General features: G+C 40.4%; 1 protein-coding gene across 1 annotated transcript in view; it reads right to left on the bottom strand.

The window, feature by feature from the left end:
• Positions 1 to 13109, bottom strand: part of FBLN5 (fibulin 5) — a 46604-nt gene extending 33495 nt beyond the window's left edge. The window contains exons 1-4 of the mRNA XM_075103734.1: positions 12857 to 13109; positions 10662 to 10716; positions 8160 to 8211; positions 6752 to 6994 (exon numbers count right to left, since the gene is read on the bottom strand). Of these exons, the coding sequence (XP_074959835.1) occupies positions 6752 to 6994; positions 8160 to 8211; positions 10662 to 10716; positions 12857 to 12873 (367 nt within the window). The 5' untranslated portion in view covers positions 12874 to 13109. The remainder of the gene's footprint in view (positions 1 to 6751; positions 6995 to 8159; positions 8212 to 10661; positions 10717 to 12856) is intronic.
• Between the last annotated feature and the right edge of the window lie 12433 nt (positions 13110 to 25542).

A 25542-nucleotide genomic window follows, 5' to 3' on the forward strand; every position in this document is an offset into this window, starting at 1 on the left:
CAGTTTTCTTAATAACAAGCCAGCCTTCTTGGCTTGCATGTTATATTTCTTGGTTCAGTTTTACTCATTACGTTCTGAGTAGTAGAAGCTTCACAAATAAATGAAGCACTCGCCTGTGCTTTAACCACCAGACTGTACTCCTCCCACACTGCACTTAGCAAGGAATGAAAGAAGGAATAATCCAAGCCACAGAAAGCTCAATTTACCCTGCTACAGACAGATACGTACAGCAACCTTTTCTATCAAGCCAACTTCTCCACCACAAATGGAATCACTGCAGTGAAAAGCAGTATTTCCACCCTCATTCTCCTTGATAAATTCTGTTGGGGCAGGATACATTTATTGATAGTCAAATTTCTGTAGGAATGACCCTACTGATGGACCCTACTGTAGGGACTAACTGAATCTTGCCTTTCCTCAACTATGGCCCATCCTCCATGTTGGTGCAACGTTTCCTGTGGGAGGAAGGAGCTCTGAGTGTTTTCAGATGTATGTTTTTGCCCATTAATATTTTATAGTCAACTCGTGATTACTTTTATGAAGATTGTTGGGGTTGTGAATAGATCAGGCCATTAGATCAGAAGCACTGGGGCTGGACCCAGCAGAATTACAGTCATGTTTGTCTGGAGCTGTACAATGTGTGTTTATCCAATGGGACAGGGCTATGTTAAGTATGTCTGTACTCTATGATGTTAATCAGCCTTCTTCCATTAGTCCCCTGGCATATGGTATTCTGTCTTAATGACACAGTTTGTATTTTCCATGTCTTTATTTTACCTGGCTTGTCTAGTCTCATTACATTAGATAATCAAAGGTCAGCCATCTTGAATTGTGCTAAAACATGAAATGAGCACAGCATAAGCAGATGCTGTGCAAACTCCAGGATCAAATAATCACTGAAAGCTTCTGCAGCACAGGTATTCCTGAAGTAAATGAGAGATACTGGTAAAGTTCTGGGACTTCCCCTCTCCTCTGATCTATGCAGAAACATAGCCAAAAGTGCCCAGTGATTTCCGACCAGTTTAGTGCACTAAGTTCCACATCTCACTTTGAGCTTCACTGTTGTAGGATTATTGAACTGGGACTTTTTTCTGCCTTTTACATATTTTTACATGATAGTTGTCAGGGAATTATCTCAGCATCTATCATCTACTTGTGAAATTAACCTTGGTACAATCCTGAAAATGAATTATTATTTCAGTTTACACAAAATGACCAGAAGCCCCAAAATACCCAGCACATTTATCTATGGCAAAGTCAGGAACAGAATGCAAAATCCTCCAACCCAAGCCTTAGCCACCAGCTATTGCTTCTTCCTGAGACGCTTCAGAGGCAACTTTTCTGTTGCTATGGCAGCATGTGGTCTGAATTTGTATTTCCCCATACAAAGCTCAACAGGAAAACCATCTTACAAATAAAGGCTACACATCACGGCCCTTAATTTAATCAGGAGTTGTCGTCAATTACATATCCTTTCAGGAGACTGCCCTCAACCTCTTGCAGAACCTATTCTCATGCAATCTTTCCGGTTTTTCTAGTTAATTTGGACATGAAGGCAGTGCTTCCTTAACAGGGACCATGCATAACCTTCAGGAACTGGCCCTCTGGAGTAGCAAAAGAGATTGTCTCACAGGCCAAGAGGAAAAAGGAAAGACGCAGAGCTGAAACAAACAGGGTTAAAAAAGGCCTTGGCAGGAGCGGATTCTGTTTGGTTTTCCTTCACACAGTGCCTTCCAGGTCATAATCTCCTTGCTGCTTCTCCCTCCTTTTCTTCCTCCTGTTTCTATATGCCCAGAAATGTCACTATAAAAGTCACTATTAGGAGGCAGCCTGGCTTAGTGGCTAAGCCATTGGATAAGGAATTCTGAGCTCTATGCCCAGCATAACCATGGGCCTGCCACAAGACCTGGGCACCTCCAGTCAGTTCCCCGTATCTTTATTTCCCTCCCCTCTCCTCAGACACGTGCATCTGGTTCCTTTATTTTGCTTGAAAACTCATCTAGGCATAGGCTGTTCTTAATGAGGTTGTACACAGGGCAGGTGAGTACAATTTCAGGCTTGGATGTGAGGTTTAGGTATGCTTGCAATATAAATGATAATGATCTAAAACCCATCTGTGCAAAGGTAGTGTTTTGAAGGAGGGAGTTTCTCTCTATGAATGTAGGGCTGGGGACCTGTAGGAGGGGAATGTAGGAGGTTCTGGCAGTCTTTGAGAAATGAGGGAAGCTGAATCAATGACTACTCCATTGATGAGGCTTTGAAGAACAATTCTCTTACACTTGGAAAGAGCATCTTTCCATTTCCCTCTCTTTTCATGCTTCTTCCTTGTAGCTTTTGTTTTAAAATCAGATTATGCTTTTTTTTTTTTTTAAATTAAATCCTCTGGCCTCTTCTCCTCTTTCTGTCTCTAGCTCATAATCATCTTTCCTTATGCTCATATCTTTCCTAATACCTACTTCTATGTCCTTGCAGTCTGCTTTCTCTGATCCCTCGATTCAACCCTCTTAGATACCTTCCCACCCCCACCCTCACTCCTCACATTGTTAATGGGAGAGAAAGCAAAAATAAAAGCCCACCCATTACAGTTCTTTCCACAATGACCACAAGGATCTGTGTCTGAGGCATGTTTTAAAGATCACTGTAAATCATGAAAGAGCAAGGTGAAGGGAAATTGGAAAGAGCTCTCAGTTTACATATATAATACATATAATACATATAATACAAGAATATGGGCCCTCGCTCCAGTTTAATCTTGCCAACAGTTACTAGATGAAGTTCCTTGAACAAGTTATTATTATGACTAACCATTCTGTATTTATAGAGAAGTAGTGTTAGAAGACAAACAGTTCAAACAGCGTTCTCGCACTAGATGTTCTTTGCTTTTTCCTGTATGTGGTCTTTTATTCCAGCATTAATTATGGTTATAAATCATTCCCAACCTGCTTTGGAATGCGTTTGCACAGACTTCGTGCTGTTGAAAACACAGCACATTTATACATACAAGACATAAAGCATTCAGCAACTCCAGGGGTAAAAATACTATGTATCAGGAGTCAAACCCACAGAAAAATTAAAAAGTAATAATCATTAAAATATTTCTCTGCCTGTTGCCACAAATGGCTACAGCTACTTCTGCACCATGCAGAGGACACTGGAGTGGGCAAAGTGTTCACTAACGGCTGTCTTTGAGAGGCACTTGTGCCAGGAAAGGTTTTGTTTTCACAAAGGATGAGATCTGGAGGTAAGAGTCTTGTTAAGAGTGAGTGGTGAACAGGATGGGGAAGGACCATGGACAGCTAGCCCCTGTCTGTGACCATCCAGGCCAGAAAGGATGAGGCCACAAAAGCCTGAAAGGGAAAAGAATGGCTTATATTTCTTTTATTGCTGTGTTGGAATATATCAGCCCCCACAAGGGGGAATGTTATTTGAACCTCTGGGGGTGCAGGTTCCTCTGAGAGTCAGGGAACATGGAGCCTTGGCAGGCAGGCCAGATGCCAGGCTGGGACAGAGCAACCCTCTCACAGCCTTCCAAAGTTTCTGCCTGCTCTAGCAAATGGGGGGAGTAAAAAAAAAAAAAAAAGAGCTTGTTAAGTCTTATACGGCTTTCAGACCAAATTTTTATCCTGTTTCACTTTGGAAGTCTCTTGAACAAGCTCAGTGCTTCAAAGCTGAGGCTGCAAATCTCCCAGGGAAGGTTCCTCTGTTTAATAAGCTGTTTTGACTGGAATTCAAAGAGAAAGTAAAGATTTCTGTTGGCCTAGCTATAGAAAATGTGGCCCAGACCTGTAACTCCATATCTGACCAGACAAAAATGTGTACTCTGTTAAAAATTGGGGGTTTCTCAGAAACATTGGCATTAGAATAGCTCTGGTTCCCCTGAAGTCAACAGCAAAAAGTCTCATCATCTCTAATGGAAATACCTGTGACTAATTCTATTTGGAAAGAAGGTGCTCAAAGGTGGTGCCAGAACACCAACATAACAAAATTGTAAGTTATATAGTGGCTTAGCTACTGGACAAAATAACTTACAGTTCACTCTTTTCAATGATTCCACCACAAAATTAACCCTTAAAGGATTTTGGATCCTAAGAGCATGCTGAATGCTAACAAGCAGGGAAACACAGAGCAACTGAAATACTATTAACATGATGCAATGCTTATAATTAACTTATAATAAGGTGGAGCCATGACTCATGCAATTCAGACTTTCTTCAATGACCTGAGTGAAATTGTCGTGGTTTCTGAGTACCCTGTCAAGGTTCCCTGGCACCTCATCTCCCAGGCCTTCAAGCACAAGGCTGCAAATCACCCCTGTTAACTGCACCAGAAGTCCTGGAAACAGGGGATCAGTCCTTCCTACCACCACTGCAGTGAGACATGTACTCATACCGCTTCCCCTGGTGCTCACACTTTCCACCCTAGGGCACACAGATACAGAAATGAATACTGCATCAAGACAGTGAATGTCTCCACAGGATTTCACTCAATGAAAAATGAAGCCTAACCCCAGCAGAGACCCCTTCACTCTGACAGGTCTTGTTTTCTTTAAGTTTTGTTTTTCTTCCTCTAACTCAAATATGATCCATCATCTGTCCAAATTCAAACCTGATGTAGATTTTCAAGAACTGCTTCCATCTAACTGTGGTACTCAAATGGCAGTCAGTCCTTTCCCATCTATTCTTGTTAATGTCTCTATTCACCAAACTTTCTCTCAAAATTAAATTCCCATATTTGAAAGTTACAGTGACAGAAGTGAACAGACCTGACTAAAGAAAGCATTAGTCCTTGCATTTCTGCCAGCATGGATAGGAACATATATGCCCTTTGCAGGCTGGAAAGTCCACTGTTAAAGTTTCCAAAATCCACCTGTTTTCATTAGTATGTTTTGCATGCAGCAGGCAGAGAGAGTAGAATATAGGCTTTCATTTCCCCTTTGATTTCAGCAGTTCTTTTCCACTAGCTGCCCCATTTCCTGATTCATCTACATCAAAGTTAGCAAAATGAAAACACTCCTGGAAACCTACAAATCAGGAGATAAAATAACTGAGATTGATCAATTTGCTAAAAACAGGACTAGTTGCAGTTTTCAAAGGACTGGATAGTATACATGCTTATTTTTACAGCAAACTTATCAGTTATCCCAGGATTTCAAAAATCCTCATTAAAAACCAGCTTTTTAAATTTTCCAGTAGGTATTACTACTAGTGCTGGTTAGAAAATACATTTTTCCCACGTTGGAACATACTGACAGCAATTATTCAAATACAGAAAAGTACACTCCAAAGTAGCTGAATTTAAATCTAGACTCTCACAGCTCCCATGAAGCATCATGGTCTCACTAGGGAAGCAAACAAAGTACATAATCTGAAACCAAGTCCTGCCAGAAACTCCAGCCAATAGGGCAGAATCAGCCCAAAAGACAAGTCAGTTTTAGCTCTTGCGTTGTTGTGCAGCAGCATTCAAAAAAGAAATGTTCTAACTTTTTAATGGAGTTCCTTAGTCTACAGACAGGCAAAATTCTGTATTGAAAGCTCATCTCTTATGTAGTTTGGGCTTTTTTTCTTGTCAAAGACCAATCCTATTTAAAAAAAGATTTTGATAAAAACCTTCAGAGAATTAGCTACATACAACAACAACAACAACAACAGATAAAAAACTCACTTTACCATTAGGACAACTGAAACACAGAAATAAGTAGTGGTTATAGATTAGCTTTGTGGTAGACCTGTGGGCTCTATCTCCAGCATTTACCATGAGCAGCTGCAAATGATCAGTTTGATCCTGACCTCTTGATTCCAAGTTTGGCATCAAAATAAATATTTTGGCCAGTAGAATTCACTTTAATTTAGTTCAGAATTTTTCTCTCCATTCCTTTGCAACATGACAATCAAAAGCAAGAAAACCAAAGGGATATAATCTAAATCTCCCTCAGATTTGAGTAACACAGTATAAAATGGAGTAAGTGGAATCAGAATCTAGCAGAAGATGCAAAAGTAGAAAAACTACCAACACAAGAAATTTTTCATAGGGTTTTTTGTTTTTTGTATTGGAGATTGGGGAATATCAAAGTGCTAAGACAATGTCAATGCCTTGCTGGGGCAGCGATTCTTTCCCTGTGCGACTGCACAGTGCCTCGAACAAGGGAGTTCCAGTCTCAGCTGAAGTCTAGACTCATTAAAGCAATAGTAGCTCTAACAGTTGTGTACCACCCTCTAGATAAGCAGCGTAGGTGCCTCAAAGGGCTCACAGTCTAAGTGAAGAATGCAAAGCATGGGAGGAAACAACCCTTATTTATACCATTTAAAGGCGAAAGACTGAGGTCCAGAAATTGGAACAAGGTCACATACTGCCGAGAACTGAATCAAGGTTTCCTCAGTCCCCATCTAATGCCTCAGATGGAGGGCCATCTATCACCTCCCTCAAGGACAGAATCATAAATATAAAAGGCATGCCTTTGATGCACTGACAAATCTCCTGCCATCAGATGGTTGTTAATCTCATAAAAACATTAATTCTTTCATAAAAGTGGGTTTCCTAATTAAATAAAAGGAATAAATCATAACTTAGCTTGCATTGAATAACGACTATGTGAAATGTAGAGCTCATATCCTTTAAAAAAAGTAGCTGAACTTCAAAAGACTGGGCTTGAGTGATACAATAACTAAAGGACAACTGCAGGACAATTTTTTCTCCAATGTCGGACAAGTTTTAATATAAATAAAAATATAGAATAAAGTTTTCTACTACTTACCAGCACACTGATTGTTTTCATCCAGCTGGTAACCAAATCGACAGATCAGAGGTCTTGTAACAGTAGGGTAGTTAGGAACCGGGCCTGGTGCTGGGGGCGGTGGATAAATATTTGAATAAGGATTCAGATATGGTGACCGATACACTGGGTTTGTTCGGGGTACACATAAATAGCCACCATTCTGGTTGACACACACCATATCTCCTCTGCAGGCCTCAGGAATAGTCCGACATTCATCAATATCTGGAAGGAAATTGCAAAAGTTAAACGAGTGATTGCTTCTTAATGGGACCTATCCAAAAACAGTTACATGTTTTTCTCAAGACTTTGCTAAATAAATTTGGTACTCTATTTGAACGGAAAAGCTAATCCTTCCTTGTGGAGCCTTACTTTGAAGTTAGATCATACTAAAACAGAAAACTTCCCATATTTTCAACAGTTCCTGTGTTCTACTAGTTTCACTTCACTATTAGAAGATAGAGGGAGAGGGGGAAACCTGCTTTGTTATTCTATAAATGTTTGGTTTAAACACTGATTTACACATGGCTACAGCATGCTACTGCCTGTTTCTGCTAGAGGGTCTGTCCAAACCACAACATGCAGATCAGGATTTCAAACACTGGTGGTTTGGTTTGCCCAGCTGTGAAACTTGGATCCTGATTTGGAACTCCCAGGCTCCCTCCCACAGAAAAAGTTAGGGATGTTCAGATCTAGGGATGTGGTTCAGGCCTCTTTCTTGCTCCCATTGAGATTGTTGCTGAATTAAATTTAGAAAGATACAAATGGTTTAGCCAAACCGAGCATTTGCTTGGTTCTCAGAGCACAGAAGAAGTAGGTTGCTATAAGAGGGCAAGCAGTCTGTTGCTGTTTTTTCCCTTACAGTTTGAGCGGCTTTAGTGCACGCAGAAGATACTGCCCTGGAGACTGAATGCCACTGATAAAACGATGCTATAGGGCAAAGTGTGTGTTTCCCTATATTGCCTCAACAATTTATTTGGAGTTTCAACTCTAAGCAGTGATAGACTTTATGTGAGCCTCCAGGTGTAGGCTGCCAGCACAGATAGCAAATAGTCTGGAGGAGAAAGAGGAGGGTAAACAACCCTTGTCATTTGGCAACCAGACTGAGCTGCCGAACTCATCTCAATGCATCACAGCTATTTGAGAAGCACTGACAGCCAATTAGTATCTCAACAACATCAAAGATCGGCATATACTTGTGCTATGTAAACACACACACATCTTTTTATATATATACACACACGAGTGTTTTTGTATATACATATACACAAACACACATACTCATCACACAGCAAGAATTTTTCAACTAAAACAACAGCACAATATTAACTCAATAAAATCAGGATTTCTGAACCCCAATTTAAATGTATTGATTTAATTGAAGTCCTACCTAAGCACTGCCCAGAGGCACGGTCCAGGTCAAACCCATTAGTGCATTGTTGCTAAAATGAGAAAATAAAGGACACTCAGTGACAGTGAAATGAGACTGTTGCAGAGTCAAATGCTCACCTCGATTATTTTGCTTAGTACAATTGTTCAGCAGTATACAGCACACCAAAATAAAGTCCCTTCCCCAAAGGACAGTCAGCAAGGCATGAACCTGAGACCTCAGCACATATGCCAGCCCCTTAACTCAGGTCACCTTCAGGTGATGATAGTGTCAGGCTGTTCATCTCCCCGGGGTAACCAACATCTAATGTGCAACGGACTCCATACCAGTTGTTAAAAAAGTACATTCTTCCATTCTGGGGTCTTGTTTTTGCCTGAACAGCTAGGCACAGCCAAAAGGTACTAGCTTACTTCTCTAACAGGCTCTAAAATGCCACATATAGACAATTCAGTACATATGTCTTAACATGTTAGCCACCTGACTAAATTGAAGCCATGGTTAAAACATAACAAGCTTAATAAAAGTGAGGCTTTTACTTTATACCAAACTTTGTGGGTTTTAGAGGATAAATCTTCACATGACACATATTCTAGGCTTGCAAGCTTACTTGTTCCTTCCTGTCCTATGGTGCTGACCTTTATCAGGGCTGCAACCGGGAGTTGTCAGCACCCCATCAGTGACCCCCAGTAGTTCTAAAACAGTGACAATCCTGGTGTTGATTTTGTCAAAGCCCATTAAAATGATTCCCTGCTCTCCATAGCTTTTGACTGGGCCTCCAGATATTTAGGAGTGGGACAAGCAGTTTTCACAAGCACAGGATGCTGCCAGTTAGCAGATTATACTGAGGAATGTAAGCAAGAGATATCCAGAAAACAGGAACCACTGAAGTAACCAGAGGGCAGAGAGATGGAGTATGTTCAAGGTTCTTCCTTTTGTTCTGTTGTTCTTAAATGGTAAAGACACTTATTTTGGGGCTTTGTGGAACAAATCAGTGAAAGAGTAAAGTACTTGGCTTATGTTTGGAAAAGTAGTACATTGTAGATGGGAAACAAGGGGTGGGATGGGTAAGTCCGTGGAAGCAGGCCATTGCAGGAACTAGGGAGGGGACGTGAAATGAAATGCATTGCACTATTTAGACGGCACCTGCCACTTGCACACATGAATACACAAAACCACTAATAGAAGCGTCAAACAGCTATGAAGGAATTCTGCTTTCATTTATTTTGGCATTCCAAGATGCTTTGGCATCATGCTGTGGAAAGCCAAGATATTCTGATGGGAAAACGTAGAGTCAGCCTCAGGTTTTAAAGAATGTGTGTACTCTACTTTTTGTTCTCTTTTCTGTGCTGTGGTGTATACACTACACCTAGGTTAGCATGAAAAGTTAAGAGAGGTTTTAACAAAATTATTTTCTTTTGGACAGTAAACGATGATTCAGAAATACTGAAACTACTGTAGAACTGGTTTCAACAACTTCCTAGAACTTCATTCTAGAAAAGATTGATTCCAATACTGTTGAACAGTTTTGCTATCTTCAGAAAGAATTTGTTGCTGTCATCTTGGTTTCAAGTTGCTTTTTGCTTGGACTTCAAAATCAATTTACGGTACAAGGTGTTTTTATAAAAATAGAAATGGAAACAATATTTTTAAAATTACAAAAATCTCAAAAATTCTCCAGGGGCATGAAAAGCATTTCACATACAGATGCGATATTCACAAAAATATCAATAAGCATGCCATGTGCAGGAAATTTTCGACGTAATAGAAAAGAAACAACTACATTTCAGAGCCTTTTGACAAAGATATTTTGAATCACAGCTCTGGACACTGAGTATATCTGGATTATCAACTAGGAATTCAAACTTAACATGCCTTTGGGAACTGTTTTTCCTAATTTAAAGTCCACTTGGAGCCCAAGAACACAAAGAACTAATGCTTCTGCTATTTCAAGAACTGGACTGCTTTACTTCCATCCACCCTCAAAAGCCCTTCCTCTTAAACAAAAATGGTTTCAGGCATAAATTTAAATGAAAACTAGGGTGCAGTCATTCAGGATCACAGTCCAAAATTAAACAGTCTTAAGACAAGATCCTGCCATAGGCAGAAAATACCTACTTATAAGTTTTCCAAACATGGATGTTCCCCACCAAAGAACTGAGCTGTCCCTGCTCTCATGGGATAGATTTTCTTATTTCCTTTTCTGGAAATAATAATAAGCGTTCAGTTCAGAGATAGGATAGAATCAGGTTTTCAGTGAGGCCCAGGTTTCTACAGGGATATTTTGCTGAGCTGGCAAGGACGAGTCAATAAGCTCAGTCCATGTTCAACTCCAGATTCCTGCTGGCTCCAAGTTCTCCCCTCTAAACCCTTAGACCACACAGCTTCCTTTTCATGTAAACCCCAGACCACAGAGCTTCCTATTCACCTGCTAGCCAGTTAATTCTCATGCCATATATCGCTTCAGTATAAAAAAGTACATAGATCTCTGTGTGCACCTCTCACCTGTGCTTTTCCAGGGCTTGAAAGGCAGACGGCCAGTGTGAAAGCAGTCAGTATCCTGTAACGTGCATAGAAAATAGGCTGAAAACCTTCTGATATCCAGGCTCATTATGTAGAATTAAATACACATGGACAAATTAATTTCTAGTGACACTTCAGTGTATTCCACAGAGATTTGCTAACATGAATTTAGCCTCTGGAGAGGGAGTAATAAAACTATGGGCCCGATTCAGATCTTAGAGTCACTAATTTTACTATGGTTTTATGCAACTGGGATCAGAATCAGATGGAACATGTCTATTAACTGATCTATTTGTTATGACACCCCTTGCAGCAACTGCTTATATGAACATGTGCATAACAGCCAATAAAGTATTTTTGCCCCTCTCTGACACCTTTCTTTTGAAAATATCAAAGTTTTTCTTGCACATTATGCACATTTTACAGATGGGTAAACCAAAGCACAGGCCCTGCTGAACCTCACAGTGCAACGCATTGGCAGGGCTGCAGATATGTCATGCAGGAGGTCCTGAATCCAAGCCAGTTGCTTTAACCGCTAAACCACATTTCATCCCCAGGAGACTATATCTGAGATTAATCCATTTTCTTAGGGCCAGATTCTGTCCCTTTACTCAGTCTTGAGTAATACATTGCTCTGCAAGTAGAAACACTGTGCCAGGTCATCAGCTACTAGAAGTTGCTATCTTCAATGGAGCCTTCCCCCCTTAGCATCTAGTGGGACCTGCTGGGTCTCTTCACTGCAACTGAAAGAAGATCCCTCGCTAACAGAGCTCTATGGCTGTAGTTGGAACTCCTTACCTGTAGCATGAAAATCCTGGTCAATTAAGCTGCCACCCCCAAGTATTTACTTATAGACAGAAAACCAGGAAAGGATAGTAAGAAATTATTTTTTTCTATGTACTATGGGTTTCAGTGCTTTGCCACTGCCTTATATAAAATTTCTTCTCAATACAATTAGACCTACATCTTGCTTATCTTGGATTCTAGTTCTGAATGGCCATTGTATACAGTACATTCCCACAAAACCAGTACAGGAAGCAAAGGATATTTTAGGTAGCCTTAGTTCTGCTACCCAAGCGAGCTGCCAACTTTCTCTCTTAGAGTTGTCTCTGATTTCCAGTGCAAACTGAGCTGCTGAAAAAGATCTACAAATGCATCAGACAAAACCACACACAAACAGTGACCAACACATTTGAACAAATTTGTTTTAAATGAGGAGACAGGCAGAAGCTCTGAAAAGTAAACATAAACCCTAAAATGGTTGTTCATAGTGCTGCAGAGCCAGATCATGCTTGTTGGCAGCTTTTGAGTGACAAGGAAAGGCAAATTCTGCACAAACTTTTCCTTAGAGTCAGATGCAAAATATTCAAAATACAACGCTATCGATTTAGGTTTGACCTTCATTTATTGATTTCTCAAATCTTTTTGAAGATATTTTAAAGCATGCACTGGTATAAAGACTGTGTACTCATTTTGCATAAAGCAAGAACAGCACTAGAAGGAAATACAACAGGTTATAGCTGAACATTAACATACCTAGCAACTGGGCTGCGCTCCACATTATTGCAGAGCAGGGCACACTAAAAAAATCCCTTATAAAACTGGTCAGACGAAACTCATACGTTTCTAGACAGTCTTTAGTTTCCGTCGTTGCAAGATGATATATTCTTTCCGCTTGGTGGGGGGGTGACCTTACTGCCTTGTAAGTGTTCTGCCTGCAACCACCATCTCAACTTGCTCGTTACTTTAGATCCCAAATCCCCTCAAGAATTAAAAGACATGCAGCACAACCTATCAACACTATATTCAGCTGGTCACAGTAGCTTGCCAGGCAGGCAAAATATTTTAAACTAGTAATTAACTTCTGCAACAGTAACTAATTTGCTTCAGATCAATCACTGTAGCCAGTGGGATCGTTTGCTGTTGCAGTTCAGTACGCCTGCAGATGCTGGGGTTCCTAAAGCACAGAGTATAAGCACAGATCAAGAAGGAACTCATCAGATACACCACAGCTTTAATAACAGACAGATTGTCTTTCCCCACCTCTGACCATTGAGATCCCGTTTCTTTGCAAATGGCTTTAGCAAGTGGATTGGCATACCGAATCCCTGCCACAGATATTTTCCACAAGTAGGTTTCCCTTCAGCAAGTAAAGACATTTCATGCATGCCACTTACCTTTTTAATCCTTGCATGTCCAAAACCGTTGGGGAAAGGTAGAAAAAAAAAAACAACAGAGTCTGTGCTGATGAATAACTAGAAAGTTTTTCCAAACATTACCCTCTGCTAGCACTCCAGTTCCTCAGTCATTTATAGTCCAAAGAATGAAATAGCAAGTAATGGAGAAGATCGGGAGCCGTCTGTACCTCCTCAGACACTGGAGAGAATACAGAGAAAGCACCTGGTTTTGCTTAGTTCTCTTCTGTAATTCAGCATTAAACCAATTGGAGGAGGAATGTTAAAAATGAACACTTCATTTTCTAAGTATGTTAAACAATGCAAATGGGGGCCTCAGCCTGGGACAGCTGGTTTAGATTACAAAGCTCACCAACTGGCTAGACTCCTCACAACAACTTCGAGAAGCCTGCCAGGATAAAACACTAACAGCTTGAAGGAAAGCCTCTCCCGCTGCAAACTTCACAGTTAAATGTGCCTCAGAGCAGAGAGCACCGTTATTGGACAGAAACCCTTATCAAGGGACTTGAAAAGGGAAGGGGTTGTTTTCCTTGCTCTGAGAACAAAAAAAATAGTCAGGCTTTTTGGAGGCCCTCTAGCCGGTGTCTTGGACGATGAATATGCAACACTTGCTGCTTCGTGCCAATGGCATCCTGATGAAAGGTCTGACCCTCTGGGAGGTGAATAACTTGAATTAATGATGAACGCAGCTACAGGAACTATATTGCTTGGGGATTATTTGAAAACAGGAATAAACAAATTAAACACTCAGAGGAAAACAAATGGCTTGTCTACAAACACTGGTGCTTTTTAAACTGACCCCACACTTAAGGGAGCAGTTTATTAAATGAAATATTTCTCAGGAAAGACATGTCTTGCAAATCTTCAGTCATGACTGAAGAGGAAGGAAATAAAGTACTTTTTCAGGTGTTTGCAACTTTGCCGCAGGCAGAGCTTTAGTAGGTCAAGCAGAACATTTATGAGATGTGAGAGGTAAGCAATCAGATGCTGTGGAGATTATGCTAGATCCAAAGATGAACACCAAAATTAAATACAGACATAGATATTAAATTAATACTTTCGATTTCTGTTGAGTCTTCCATTTGAGGAAACCTTTTATTCCTAAGGAATATGAAATGTCCGACAAGATAAAAATCTATCATACTCCTCTCTGTAACAGATTGAGAAACAGAGAAACAGAGTTGTTATAACAGATATTCATAAAACTGGCCTCTAAGCATGGCTACCCAGATTGTGATACAACGATTGAGCTGCTTCAGGATTGCTGAGCACCCACAAGTCGTGTTGGCGCCAATGGGAAGTGCAAGACCTCAGCACCTCACTAACTGGCTGTAATCATCCAAATTACTTTTCAAAAATGGCAGCACCAGATGCTCAGTGCCATTTTTGACAGTTTGCCTCTCAGTGACTTACATCACTTGCATTGCATGGAAAATTAAACATTCTCCTATAATTATTCAGATGCTGTCAATACATTTGCAGATAAACAAGAACAAATTAACTTATTTTAAATAGACTTCCCAAAAGCTTAACAAAAACTCATACAAGGGACTTCTGAGGAAGCTTGCTGGGCATATTGTTAGAGGAAAGTTTTGTCATGGGTCAGAAAACAGGAAAGTGACAGGAAGCAAAGTCTGGGCAAATCTTAACTGTGGCAAAAATTTAACAGTGAGTATTCTCATAATGCTCCAAGTCCAATGTTTCTCAATACACTCAGTGATCTGGAGAGGGAAGAAGTCTAAAAGTAGCAGTGCTTGCTCTATGTTAGGTGTGTGAAGATCTACCGAAACTATGAGAAACAGCTCTACAGCAAATCAGATGCTCTGAACATCCGTGTGGATGAAGAGCTTCCTTCATATACTTGTTGATGCTTTACTTGCTGACCCACTGAAATTTTCTCACCATCACATAGTAAAATCTTTGTATGTGTGCCAGAATCATTGTATGAGCACACCACCAGCCTGGTCCCAAAGAATTGCCTCAGACTAAAGAGTTTGATTCATCAGCCAACTGGCAGAGGCTCTCCAGTGCTGGAGACAGGAGGTGAATCCAGACCTGACCACCTAAGGGGCTTCATTAAGAAGGACTACTGTACAGATATTTTGATTTTTTTCCTGTCTCCGTCTTACAGCTGGAGTGGATAAAAACAAAGTCTAAAAAGTGTACCAAACCACAACTTGGGCTAGTTTACAGCACGGTGACTTTTTTTCCCCCTAAATTTTGAAAATTTAAATTAATTTAATGGAAAAAATGAATCATTTTGGAAAATAAATAGGATTTTATGTTACGGCTGAGTGGAATTTCTGCAGCACCTCTCTATAACTACCATCAGCCACAGAATAATAAGATGCAGCCACACTCTTCTCACAACTCTCTTTTTGATATGGAGTTGCATAAAGGAAGATGTTGTGGTACATAAAACTCTTTTGTTGGCCCTAGAAAAACACGGACAATTCCACATATCTTTCAACACCATCTGCTGACACCTTCAGTACTTATGCTTAGGATGGTGGCTGAACTTCAGGCCTAGTAGTACTTTCACTTCAATGGCCTCAACTATCCCCCCGTTATAAAATCCACTAGTTTATTTAGATTACCTTGACAGTTTTTTTGACTTCATGAAGAGGTGCAGAACAGTCCACAGTACAAAATGGGGCTCTGTTAAGTGTCTGAGTATGTTCTTACAAGTTTGCTCTGTGCATAGCTGGGGTTGAAACTACAGATCTAATCATGTTTGAGCCTTGGATTTTGAAGACTGTGTAATATATAATCATAAGGGGCACAAGCTATGTCGTGTAACCTTAACTCTACTCCCCTTGGATGAGACGACTGAATGTATGAATTATGCCATGTGCCTGCAGACAGCGCACAATACTCAGTTCACAGGGACCCTCAGCACCAGAGAACATACTCTAACAGCTTCTGAATGCTAAGACAAAAGCTGTATTTAGGTTGGGGAACTCAATAAGAGCTAACTACACTCAGCACTCCTGAAAAAAATGTCAGCTTCACAGAAACAAGTCATCTACTAACTTTTACAACACTTCATCTCCTTTTTTAATTCTATCTGAAATTATACTTACACTTCTCCAGAACCATGTCTGCCAAACTCCCTTAGATGTTGTTGTCATTTTTTAAAGTTCACCCTCTCTGAATATTCTCAAGGATGTTGTCAAACTGCGGAAGCAGAGTCAAATCACACAGATCTGTACGGTGATAGGTGTGTGAGCCCAAAGTCGTTGAAAGTGACAAGTCTTAGATGTGGCTTTTACACAGCCATACAGACCTAAATTCACTAAAGGCCCTTGCCAATAACTGACACTTTAAGGGCCTATGTCCAAGCTTTAGATCACCCATTTTGCTCCTACCAAACCTTATGGAACCACATTTTCTACCAGCAAAACACTTCAGAGCACAACTGCTGGGCATTTGCAGGAACAATTGCATTTTGATAGCACCTAAGCTCCATGAGATTCACAAGTTGGGCTTTCACCTCACAATGGAGATTGATCTAAGTGTTCCTGGAGACTGCTAAATAAGCAAGCTTATATCACAAGTTGATATAATACATGACAGGCAGCAATTTGAACTACATACATCTCACCCTAGTGCCACATGAATAGCACTACGGACATGGGAAACTTGGTCTCAAACCCTAATTCTGCCTGAAAAAGGGTAGGACTTGTTTCTTCCACCTCCCAGGACAGAAACCCGATTGCGAGCTCTCAGTGTTTGGGGAGGGTTCCTTATGCTTTTTCAAAGATGGACTACCTTATGCTAGCACCTGAGGTCTGCTTCTTTCGGTATCTGAATTGTAATTGCCATCTCATAACATGAACAATGCAATAACCTGTTCCAGATGGCTGTGGCCAGAAGCTCAAAAGCAGTGTCCCACACATTTTCCTTTCCTAGCCAAACACAACACAAGCAAGGATTAACAGTGAAAATTAACATAATATGCAATTTTAAAAACATCGCTAGTGCTAGCTAAAACACACCGTGAACAGTCTCTGAGATGTCTTTTCAAGTTGCGTGGATTTGCAGGTCACACTGTTGTTGTTAGGAAGGAGAAAGTGTAACAGTTCCTGTTGTGCTGCTGTCTCCTGGGGCTCAGTTGTCTCAGTATGGTACAGTTATTGCCTATGTGAGGTATCCATGGAAAAAAGAGCTAATACAGCATCCCTCCTTCCCTCCTGTATGGGGACGTCACGCATCTGTCTGAAGCATGCATTTCTTTGGGATGACAACACCGCTGATGATAAATAACACTGCTTCCCAAGAACAATAAGCACAGTGCCCCTTTAATGCTGTAGCAGGTGCTCTCAGAGTACCCTGCTAGACAGACCACATCATTTAAAGTTTTTGCTTTGCCTTATCTAACTTTATGTCTTATAGATGTAACTATCTTTACAGGTCTGTGGTCACTCTGATACTGGTTTCTAATAACACATTTTCTTTTAGGAAAAAAAGTAATCAGCAGAAAATCCAGGCACCACTGGATCCATTCTGAAATGTAGCAACTCTAAACATGGACTGGTATCTGACTCCACTTTATTGTTTTGAGAACATATTAATCATCCCATTAAATGAGGAACAGTAGGATCTAGCAGGTACATACTGAATCCCAAACAGCTTAAACCTATGCCCACTGAACTGCATCTGCTGTAAGACAAAACTGCCCCAGGTATAGCTCCTTTAGCGAGATCAAGTTTGATGTTCATGATTGCCTGTTTAGCTGTAGTGTTTACTAGGAAGGTCTAGGAAGGCTGCCTGAGGCAAAAAAGAGTAATATTCTTGGAAGAATGCTTCAGTATGGTTCAGGATTTTTTTCCCCCAATGAAAGTAAGGTAAGCAAACAAACTAAAAGTTTTTTATAACTTTCCTAGGAAAGACAAAGAGTCTTTCACATCATTTTTGGTGCGTGTGACAACTCTCAGCAGGTCTCTTCATATTGCTATTCATTTGCAACAGTATACAACATTCTTCTTGATTTTTCAATCTTTAAATGACTGGCATTTATGCTTTTAAAACTCTTTTCCTGTAGAAATTGTATAGAACATCATCCTGTAACTAAAGACAAAATATCTCTTTGAGAACTCACAGCTCCCCCTTGAGTTGTTGTGAATATCCGAGAACATGGTGCCCCAGCCACTGTTAATACTTTTTTTTCTGTTGAATCTCTTCCTTGAGAACAGCCTGGTAACTGCAGTTCACATTTTTCCTGAAACTAAACAGATATTTTATTTTGTTTTTGTTTATTTATGAGACTAACATGTACATATGCTAGGCTGTGGTCTTTTCTCCTCTGCATTTTTGTCAAATGGTCTAGACAGCATGGCTGAAAACGATGTTCTTTTATCTTGCGACAAGATGCTTACCAGCCCTCTTTACTAATAAGCGTAAATCCTTTATGGCCAGTTTCAGCTGAGAATGACCTTCCATAATAAAGACCTAAAACTCTTAATACTTCTGGACCAAGACTACAGTCTGTTTCACTATTTGAGCAAGCCAACATACAGTCTTTGCAAGTGCCTGTGATACATAAACCATTGGTCTCCAATTATGACCAGACAGTTAGAAGTATGTATAAAACCTCCCTTAGAAATATTCAGGACTGATTTATTTTATGCTTAAATGACTTAAGACAGCAGTGTCTTTTGTAGTTTCTCAAGTTCTTTACTAACTTATGCTCCACACTGCACACATCTGGCACAACAGCATCAGGCAGCACGTTACAGCAGCTGACTGGAGACCGTAGTTCACCCTTCCAAGTTAACCTGGCCGTGTTCCCTGTCTGCTGAGGCATGTGTGCTAGTAAGACATCAGCTTCACCTGTGCTTCCTCCTCTCCCACGTCTCCCAGGTACTTTATTTCCATCATATGGAATTTACATTTGTGTGAGGTTTTTTCAGATTTAGTTGAGGATCCTTTCTCTTTTTTCTTTTTCTTGTTTTTTAGATTTCTTTTAGTCTGCTTAGGCAATTCACTTTGTTTTTATCCAGAGCAAAAGACTACCCTCGGTAGCATCGAAAATGTTCTACAGTTTCCATTAAAACACTTCAGGTTCTGCGCAAACCCAAACAAGTCTGTGGAAATGCCATCTCTCAAGGGGGATGTTTGACTATTCACAAGTATGTGCACTATTTTTGTAACGGCACCTGCCAGAGCCCTGCTGATGAATCCAGAGTAGAAAAATATTTGACGTCAGCCCTCTCTTCCAGAGCTTCTCTCTTCCCAAGTGGTGGAAAACATTCTCTTTCTAAACATGTTTCACTCTTACAGGTGCACATATAAGCAAGGACTTCTGGTTTCTTTTCCCAATAAAGCAATCAGCAAAGATGCCCACATTTTTTGATCTTTTCTGTATCTTATGATTGTATGGCTGTATGTGAGACAAACATAGGAGTGGCAGAAAGTTTCCATATGAGGAGAGGGATAATTTTGACTGATTTGTATGTATGCAACTGCTTTCCTAACCCCAGAAGACATTTATAAACTTTTCTTCAATTTAAAAACTGCTACACTTAATTTACTTATTCCTGGAGCAGGGATTACACCATTTCACAATTTACCTGTTTCCTTTTGGGGTGCTGTAAGTTAACTATGTTGTTTGGAAAAAGATTGGCTATGAAACTGAGTGATAAAAATTATGTGTGTTGTCTCTTTGTTTTCAGACTCATTATTCACTGCTCTGCAGCAATGAGGGCTGCTATAAGGAAGTGATTAAGAATGCCATAGACAGCAATTCCACTGGGCAGGCGATGTACTCCTGTTTGCTAGTCTACTGTACGCACGCTGCAGTGCTTATGAAGTCTTGCAAAAGGATGCAGTTTACAGCACAGATTATTTCTTTCTTTTTTTTAATCTGACGGTCTTTGCTTTGACTTGTGCTGGTTGTCACAGCACAAGGAGCTCAGCAGTACCAAGAGTTCCCCCTGCAGAAAGTAGCCTGGCTGTTCCCAGGGGCTCCAGTCCGTTCAGGTGCTGTGGGGACCAGAACCTCAAGCAGCCATGTGAAAAGTCAGTGGAACTGGACCCTTCTCCCACCAGAGGCACTTGTACTGCTAACTGAGCTCATAGCTGGAGTCCGATCAAACAATCAGGCCCCATTTTGTCCACTGTTTCAGAGCAAAATTCAAGAAGCTGAAGTTGTGCCTGATGTAGAAAATAGAAAGGAACAAAAACTCTGACAGGTTAAATCTAAAAACAGAATAGCAGGCCAAGAAAGTTGGAGAAACAAACCATAAGAGGCATAAAAGCTAATAATAAATTCTTTTTCAGACACACCAAGAGCAGGAAAGCTGCCAAACAGTCTGCAAAGCCAACAGATGAACCAGGTACAAAAACAGTGCTTAGAAAAGATAAAATCACAGTAGAAAGTTAAGTGATTCTTCTTCATCTGCATTTGCTAGAGAAGCTTCAAGATGTTCCCATAGTGAAATTTTTTAGAAAAAAAGAAAGTAAACCCAAAAAAAGGTCATACTTGGGAGTATCTGCCTAAAATTGAAGTGCCAGCAGAGGAGGCTGTAGAACAAATCAAGAAAATGAAGAGCAACAATTCATCAGAACTCATGTGACATTTAGAAATCAAGTGTTGTTACTGAATTAAATATGAAGGTATGTAACAGCTGTATTATTTATCATAAGGGTAATCTCTCACAAAATTGCCTTAATGCTAGAAGAACAGAAGGTACCAAACAAATACTTTGTTTCCATAGAATGCTTAATAAAATACAGAACAGTAAATCCAATATATCAGGCAAATCAGTAGCACAGCACAGGAAACTTAGTGTTGATCTTTTAAGCATAGATTTTCTTGGAGATTAGCCTTAACAACTATGTATCTCAGAAAACAGACCCATGGTATATGGATTTATTTTTACATTTACTCTGTTACTGCATACAGCAGAAACTGGCTCCAGCCAACTCCTAACTGGCACCTGTAAATAGCAAACATGAACTTTTCCCAGCAAAACTTGGGAATTTGGGTATAATAGTTGCTGGTTCTTTCCAAGTCTAGGATTTAATCTACAGCCTTTGTAGCCACCCTTGGTAGCCCATGAAAGGGACCAGGGAGTGGGCACTGAAGCTGCGTTAGATGTGGCTATGACTCCCAGTGGTCTCGGCACTGGAACCTGCCATTAGGAGGTCTGCTGAGATACCTTTAGAAGACAGGGAGGAGGGAAAGAGGGAAGGACCCAAGAAAGTACGTCCAACTGTTTTTTTGAAGCGGAACTTCTCAGCACTAAGCCCATCTCCTCTCCTCTACACTCTATTTTTTGGTAGCAGTCATAGATTCACCAGTACCCTGGGCAACTGGGGGATTTAGTGCCAAGCACTAAGTCAAGACCATGTCACTGTGACAGAGCACATACAACATTCTTCCTGTGAGTTACAGGCTCAATTCAGTCTCAGTTTGGCCTCTCAGAGTTTCATTTATACCTCCAGAACTGGAAGGTTGGCCCTTCAGGTTTTGATAAATTGCAATGATTTCTGATGTTCCCTATTCCAGTTTAGTTTCTAACGAAAATCCTTTCCTTCATGAATTAGATTTACTAGTCACATTTGACCAGGGCAGTGCAGGCTTCAGGCTGCCTGCAAAGCATCTGACTATTAAAAGTACCAGTACAAGAAAGTTTGAGCCTCTGGTTGAGTTCAGAAGAACATCGCGGCCAGAGTTCTGAGAGCTCCCTGAATCCCCTGAATAGGCAGGTTGTGGGCAGCACACCACAGTCATCGTTCTGTCGAGTCCAGTAAAGACAGAGGTACCACCTACAAGGGCTTTGCCTGCAGGTGGCACTCTGTAGGTCCTTGAGCCTGAGTACTCTGCAGACAGTGCGCTATTCAGTCTGGGTTTGGGTCTAGACAGATCTGGCAAGCCTAGTTATGACTCATTCATTTTCTTTAGAATCCTGTGCTCCTCAAATTTTTGTAGTTTCATAATAAGCCTCCTCTAAGTTAGCTGAAAATTGTTAAACACATCTGTTCCTGCTCCTATTGTCAAAAATAAGGCAGTCTTCTGTTTGCCTTCATTTTTATTGGCACCCACTTCTTGATCATACAGGGCAAAAGCAGTCTAAATATTTTCCAATTATAGTTCCAGAAAAAGTTTCCTGTTTTCAGTGCTCCAGTCTACCATTCAAGCCACTTTCTTTACTATATTTTTACCCCGGTACAATTTAGTATTGGATCCATAGTATGGCATGTAAATCAAAACATATGGATGAACCAGAATCAACTCAATGATTTTCTTGTAATTCTGAAAGCAATCTTTTATTACAAACAAAAGCATCACTCAAGTACTTTAATACCTTATAACAATAGAGAAAACTGCTGCAGGAGATGGGGAAACATTTTTTTACATAAAGGTTAATTTTGCAACCAACATTTCATGTGGCTGGCTCTCCCCATGACTAGCTGAACGCTGAATCCTTTATTTCCCTTCCTGTATGCAGTTTCTCAGACACCTGCACCTGAAAGTGTTCAGGATCACTCTCATGGTCACTACTAACTCTCCCGAGAAGTAAAGTTTGCAGCTTTCATCTTTTATGCATGTTCCCATTTAGGAACTAACATTTTTATCCAGCTCCCCTTATTTCCTCAGAACTGCTACTACCTCTTACTGTTGCACTATTTACATCCAGTCGCTGCTCTCTTGCTTAGGCTAAATATATTTTTAGTGATAATACTATACTTGCTGTTCAGGAACCACATGGATTCAGGGTACCTTTATTTAGTTGTAAAAATCCACTTGCCTCTGCCAAACTTTTCATGGGCTTCTGTCTCTCTGGGCAGCATCGAAAGGCCAAATTCTCAAAACCTTAGCATGCCCTTAGCTCCCTAGTCCCTAATTTATAGAAGTTTAAATTTGAAGCATTATAACTTTTGGCTTCCTGTTCTCAGAGGGCTGTGTTGAGCAGCGCTTCCCATTCCAGGGAGTCAGGAGATAGCACTGGTCTACTTCTACTAGGTCAAGATCAATCACCCGACTTTGCTCGCCTGATGGAATAGCCTTCGCAGAAAGCTACCAAATTATAAAATACACACCATTTTGAGTCTTATGTGCTTTTTTTTTGCCGACCCCTTGGACTATTAATTATTCTATCAGCAAACATTAGATAAAGTGGCTGTACTACAATCATGGCTAAGTTACTATTTCATAATGACATAAAAGAAATAGTTCCTAGCTGCCTCAAAGCTGTAAAACCTCTGTGGTCTGTGCCCCAAACCTGGTCATGTTGCAATTCAACCCATCCTGCAAGACCATCTTGAAATTCACTGGGGGGGGAAACACATGCAGCACCTGATGTCGCAATGAAAACCACACAGCAGTACTGCCCGATTCTCCTTACCTTGATGATACTGGTTGATATTCAAACTGTATCCAGACAGCTCTCCAAAGTTAGGTTTCCTTTACACTAAGGGAGACAGAACAACATTCTAGGTTGTTGGTACAGCAAGGCTGCTCACTTTGTTAGCAAACACAAAAAATAGGCACAAGTAGTTTGTTTCCCTGATACCATTGATCTGTAGTCTGTCAGTGCTTGTTGAAATGCCACATGCAATCGCTTCTAAATTCTGTTCTGTCAAATCACTGACAAAAACCTCTAATAATAGTTGAACATAACTCAAATAAATTAATCTTTTTCCACTTTTCCCACAGACTAATACTTTCTAAATGGTTCTCTCATTAAAACAAATTGTTATTTGCAAGCATTTAAAACTAGATTGAGCTGTGGGCAAATATGATTTCTGGTCTATTCCCTGTCAAACACTGCATACAATTTCTTTCAGTCATTCATACAGTTCCTACCTGGTACACATGCAAAACTCTTTCCTGCTGGCAAGTTCAGCAGCCACATGAAGGACCGAGACTAAACTGCACCACTGCTTTCTTGGTAACAAGAATGGTCTTCTCAAAGCCTGAGGCATATTGTCAGGGCTGTTAAAAAGCAAGTATTGAGTCTCCAGCTGTATTCCTCCGGGGACAAGCAGAAGACCACAGCCTGTCTCTCACACTTCAGCAGGAGCAAATGTACTGACAAAAGTGAAGCCAAGAAGGTTTTTATGCGAGACACACAAGAAATCCGCTTTTATTACTATTACTACCGTTGTGGGAAGCTGTAGGAAGACAACTCTCATTGCACACACCGAATGATATTAGTTATTTTTGGTTTTGTCAGGATACTCACAAATAGCAAAGTACAATCAGAAAGACATTTTCTAGTCCTGGTGGCGAAGAACACCTCCTCTTTGGAAAAAAAAATTTACCTTCAAATTTTCTGCTGTCAGATGTACGTTTTAGTTAGACTTCAGTAAAAGAGTGTGGATGCTAGCAAACATATTTCATCTTCTCATCCATTTGCAGGAAGTGCACACAACCTCCTTTTTTCAGCAGACTAGGTTAAAGTTCAACTCACACAATAAGCATACAAATTCTAAAAGACATATGTGATTGATCTGCTCAGATGTATGCCCTGTACAAACATTACAGCTGGGATTCGCTATTGTGTCTTCAATCAGGAAATCTGTTGTTCCACTCCTTCGCCAATTTGACTTGTTTTCACACCTTCATGAAATGTGTTAACTCCTTTTCACTGACTCTGCATGTACTTGCCAGTTAAACCATAAAAATACCCAAGAGAATGTGGTGTTGATGTTCCTTCAGAGCAGGGGGTCTAAGTCCCAAGACAGGCTGAGTCTTGCCAAAGCAAAACTGAACTTCATTAAAATACACTATGCTGAAAGTAGATGACTGAGGACTCCTGTGTACACACAAGCTTCCTTCCTGGGTCTCTTCAGCTCACTGAACATTAGAACCACAATCTGAGATTGTAAAGGTTTACACTCTTTCCTACACAATTCAAATGGTAAGATGTTTACTCCCAATATTTGACAGCAGACTGATGGTTTGATAAAGACCAGCTATGTGCAGTATGATCCAAAGTCTGCCAGTCACTTAAGAAAATGGAAAGTTGTCTCTACCAGTATAAATCAAAACACAAGGATCCAAAGAATCCTCTCTCTGTGATCTCAGATAAGGAAACAAGCTCAGGCCATGCCTTCTGTTGTTGAAGGAGATGCAGCCAACTTTTCCTTTCCTTATCCATTTAGGGCAAAATTCCAGCAAAATGGAACACTGCTACAGAGCTTTGTGCAGCTGCTACTGTTGGTGACTAGAAACTGCCCACTGAAAATGCGATTATCTGGGCTGCTGTTTCTGGGGCTCAGCTCAGTCCACATGTGGTTGAACAGTCCTGAAGGCATAACCTTAGCTGTGAAGTCTCCTCATTTGCGTATTCAGCAAGGTTCCTTCAAGCTTGAGATGATGTTGAGTCTGACCTTTTTTTAAATGTGGCAAAGCTCCAATCCCTACCAACAGACACTCTATCTTTAAAATAAGAATTATTTTTTCATCTTACAAGCATAATTAATGGATTTGACTTTGTCAGGGTAATCAATGTTAAATTTGATCGACATGTAAGTATACTAAGTTTATCAGATCAATTTATTCTTACTTCACTCAAAAACAAGTCTTCTGGGACCATGCTATTATATTCACGTGTTTTCCTTAACTGCCATGTTTTTCCAGTCCACCTAATAAATGACAACAGAAATACTGCAAGGGTGTATCATCTATGATGTCCCATACCCCTTTTTTTACCTTG

The sequence above is a fragment of the Phalacrocorax aristotelis genome, chromosome 9 (assembly GCF_949628215.1).
Source record: "Phalacrocorax aristotelis chromosome 9, bGulAri2.1, whole genome shotgun sequence".
Taxonomy (NCBI): Eukaryota; Metazoa; Chordata; class Aves; order Suliformes; family Phalacrocoracidae; genus Phalacrocorax; species Phalacrocorax aristotelis.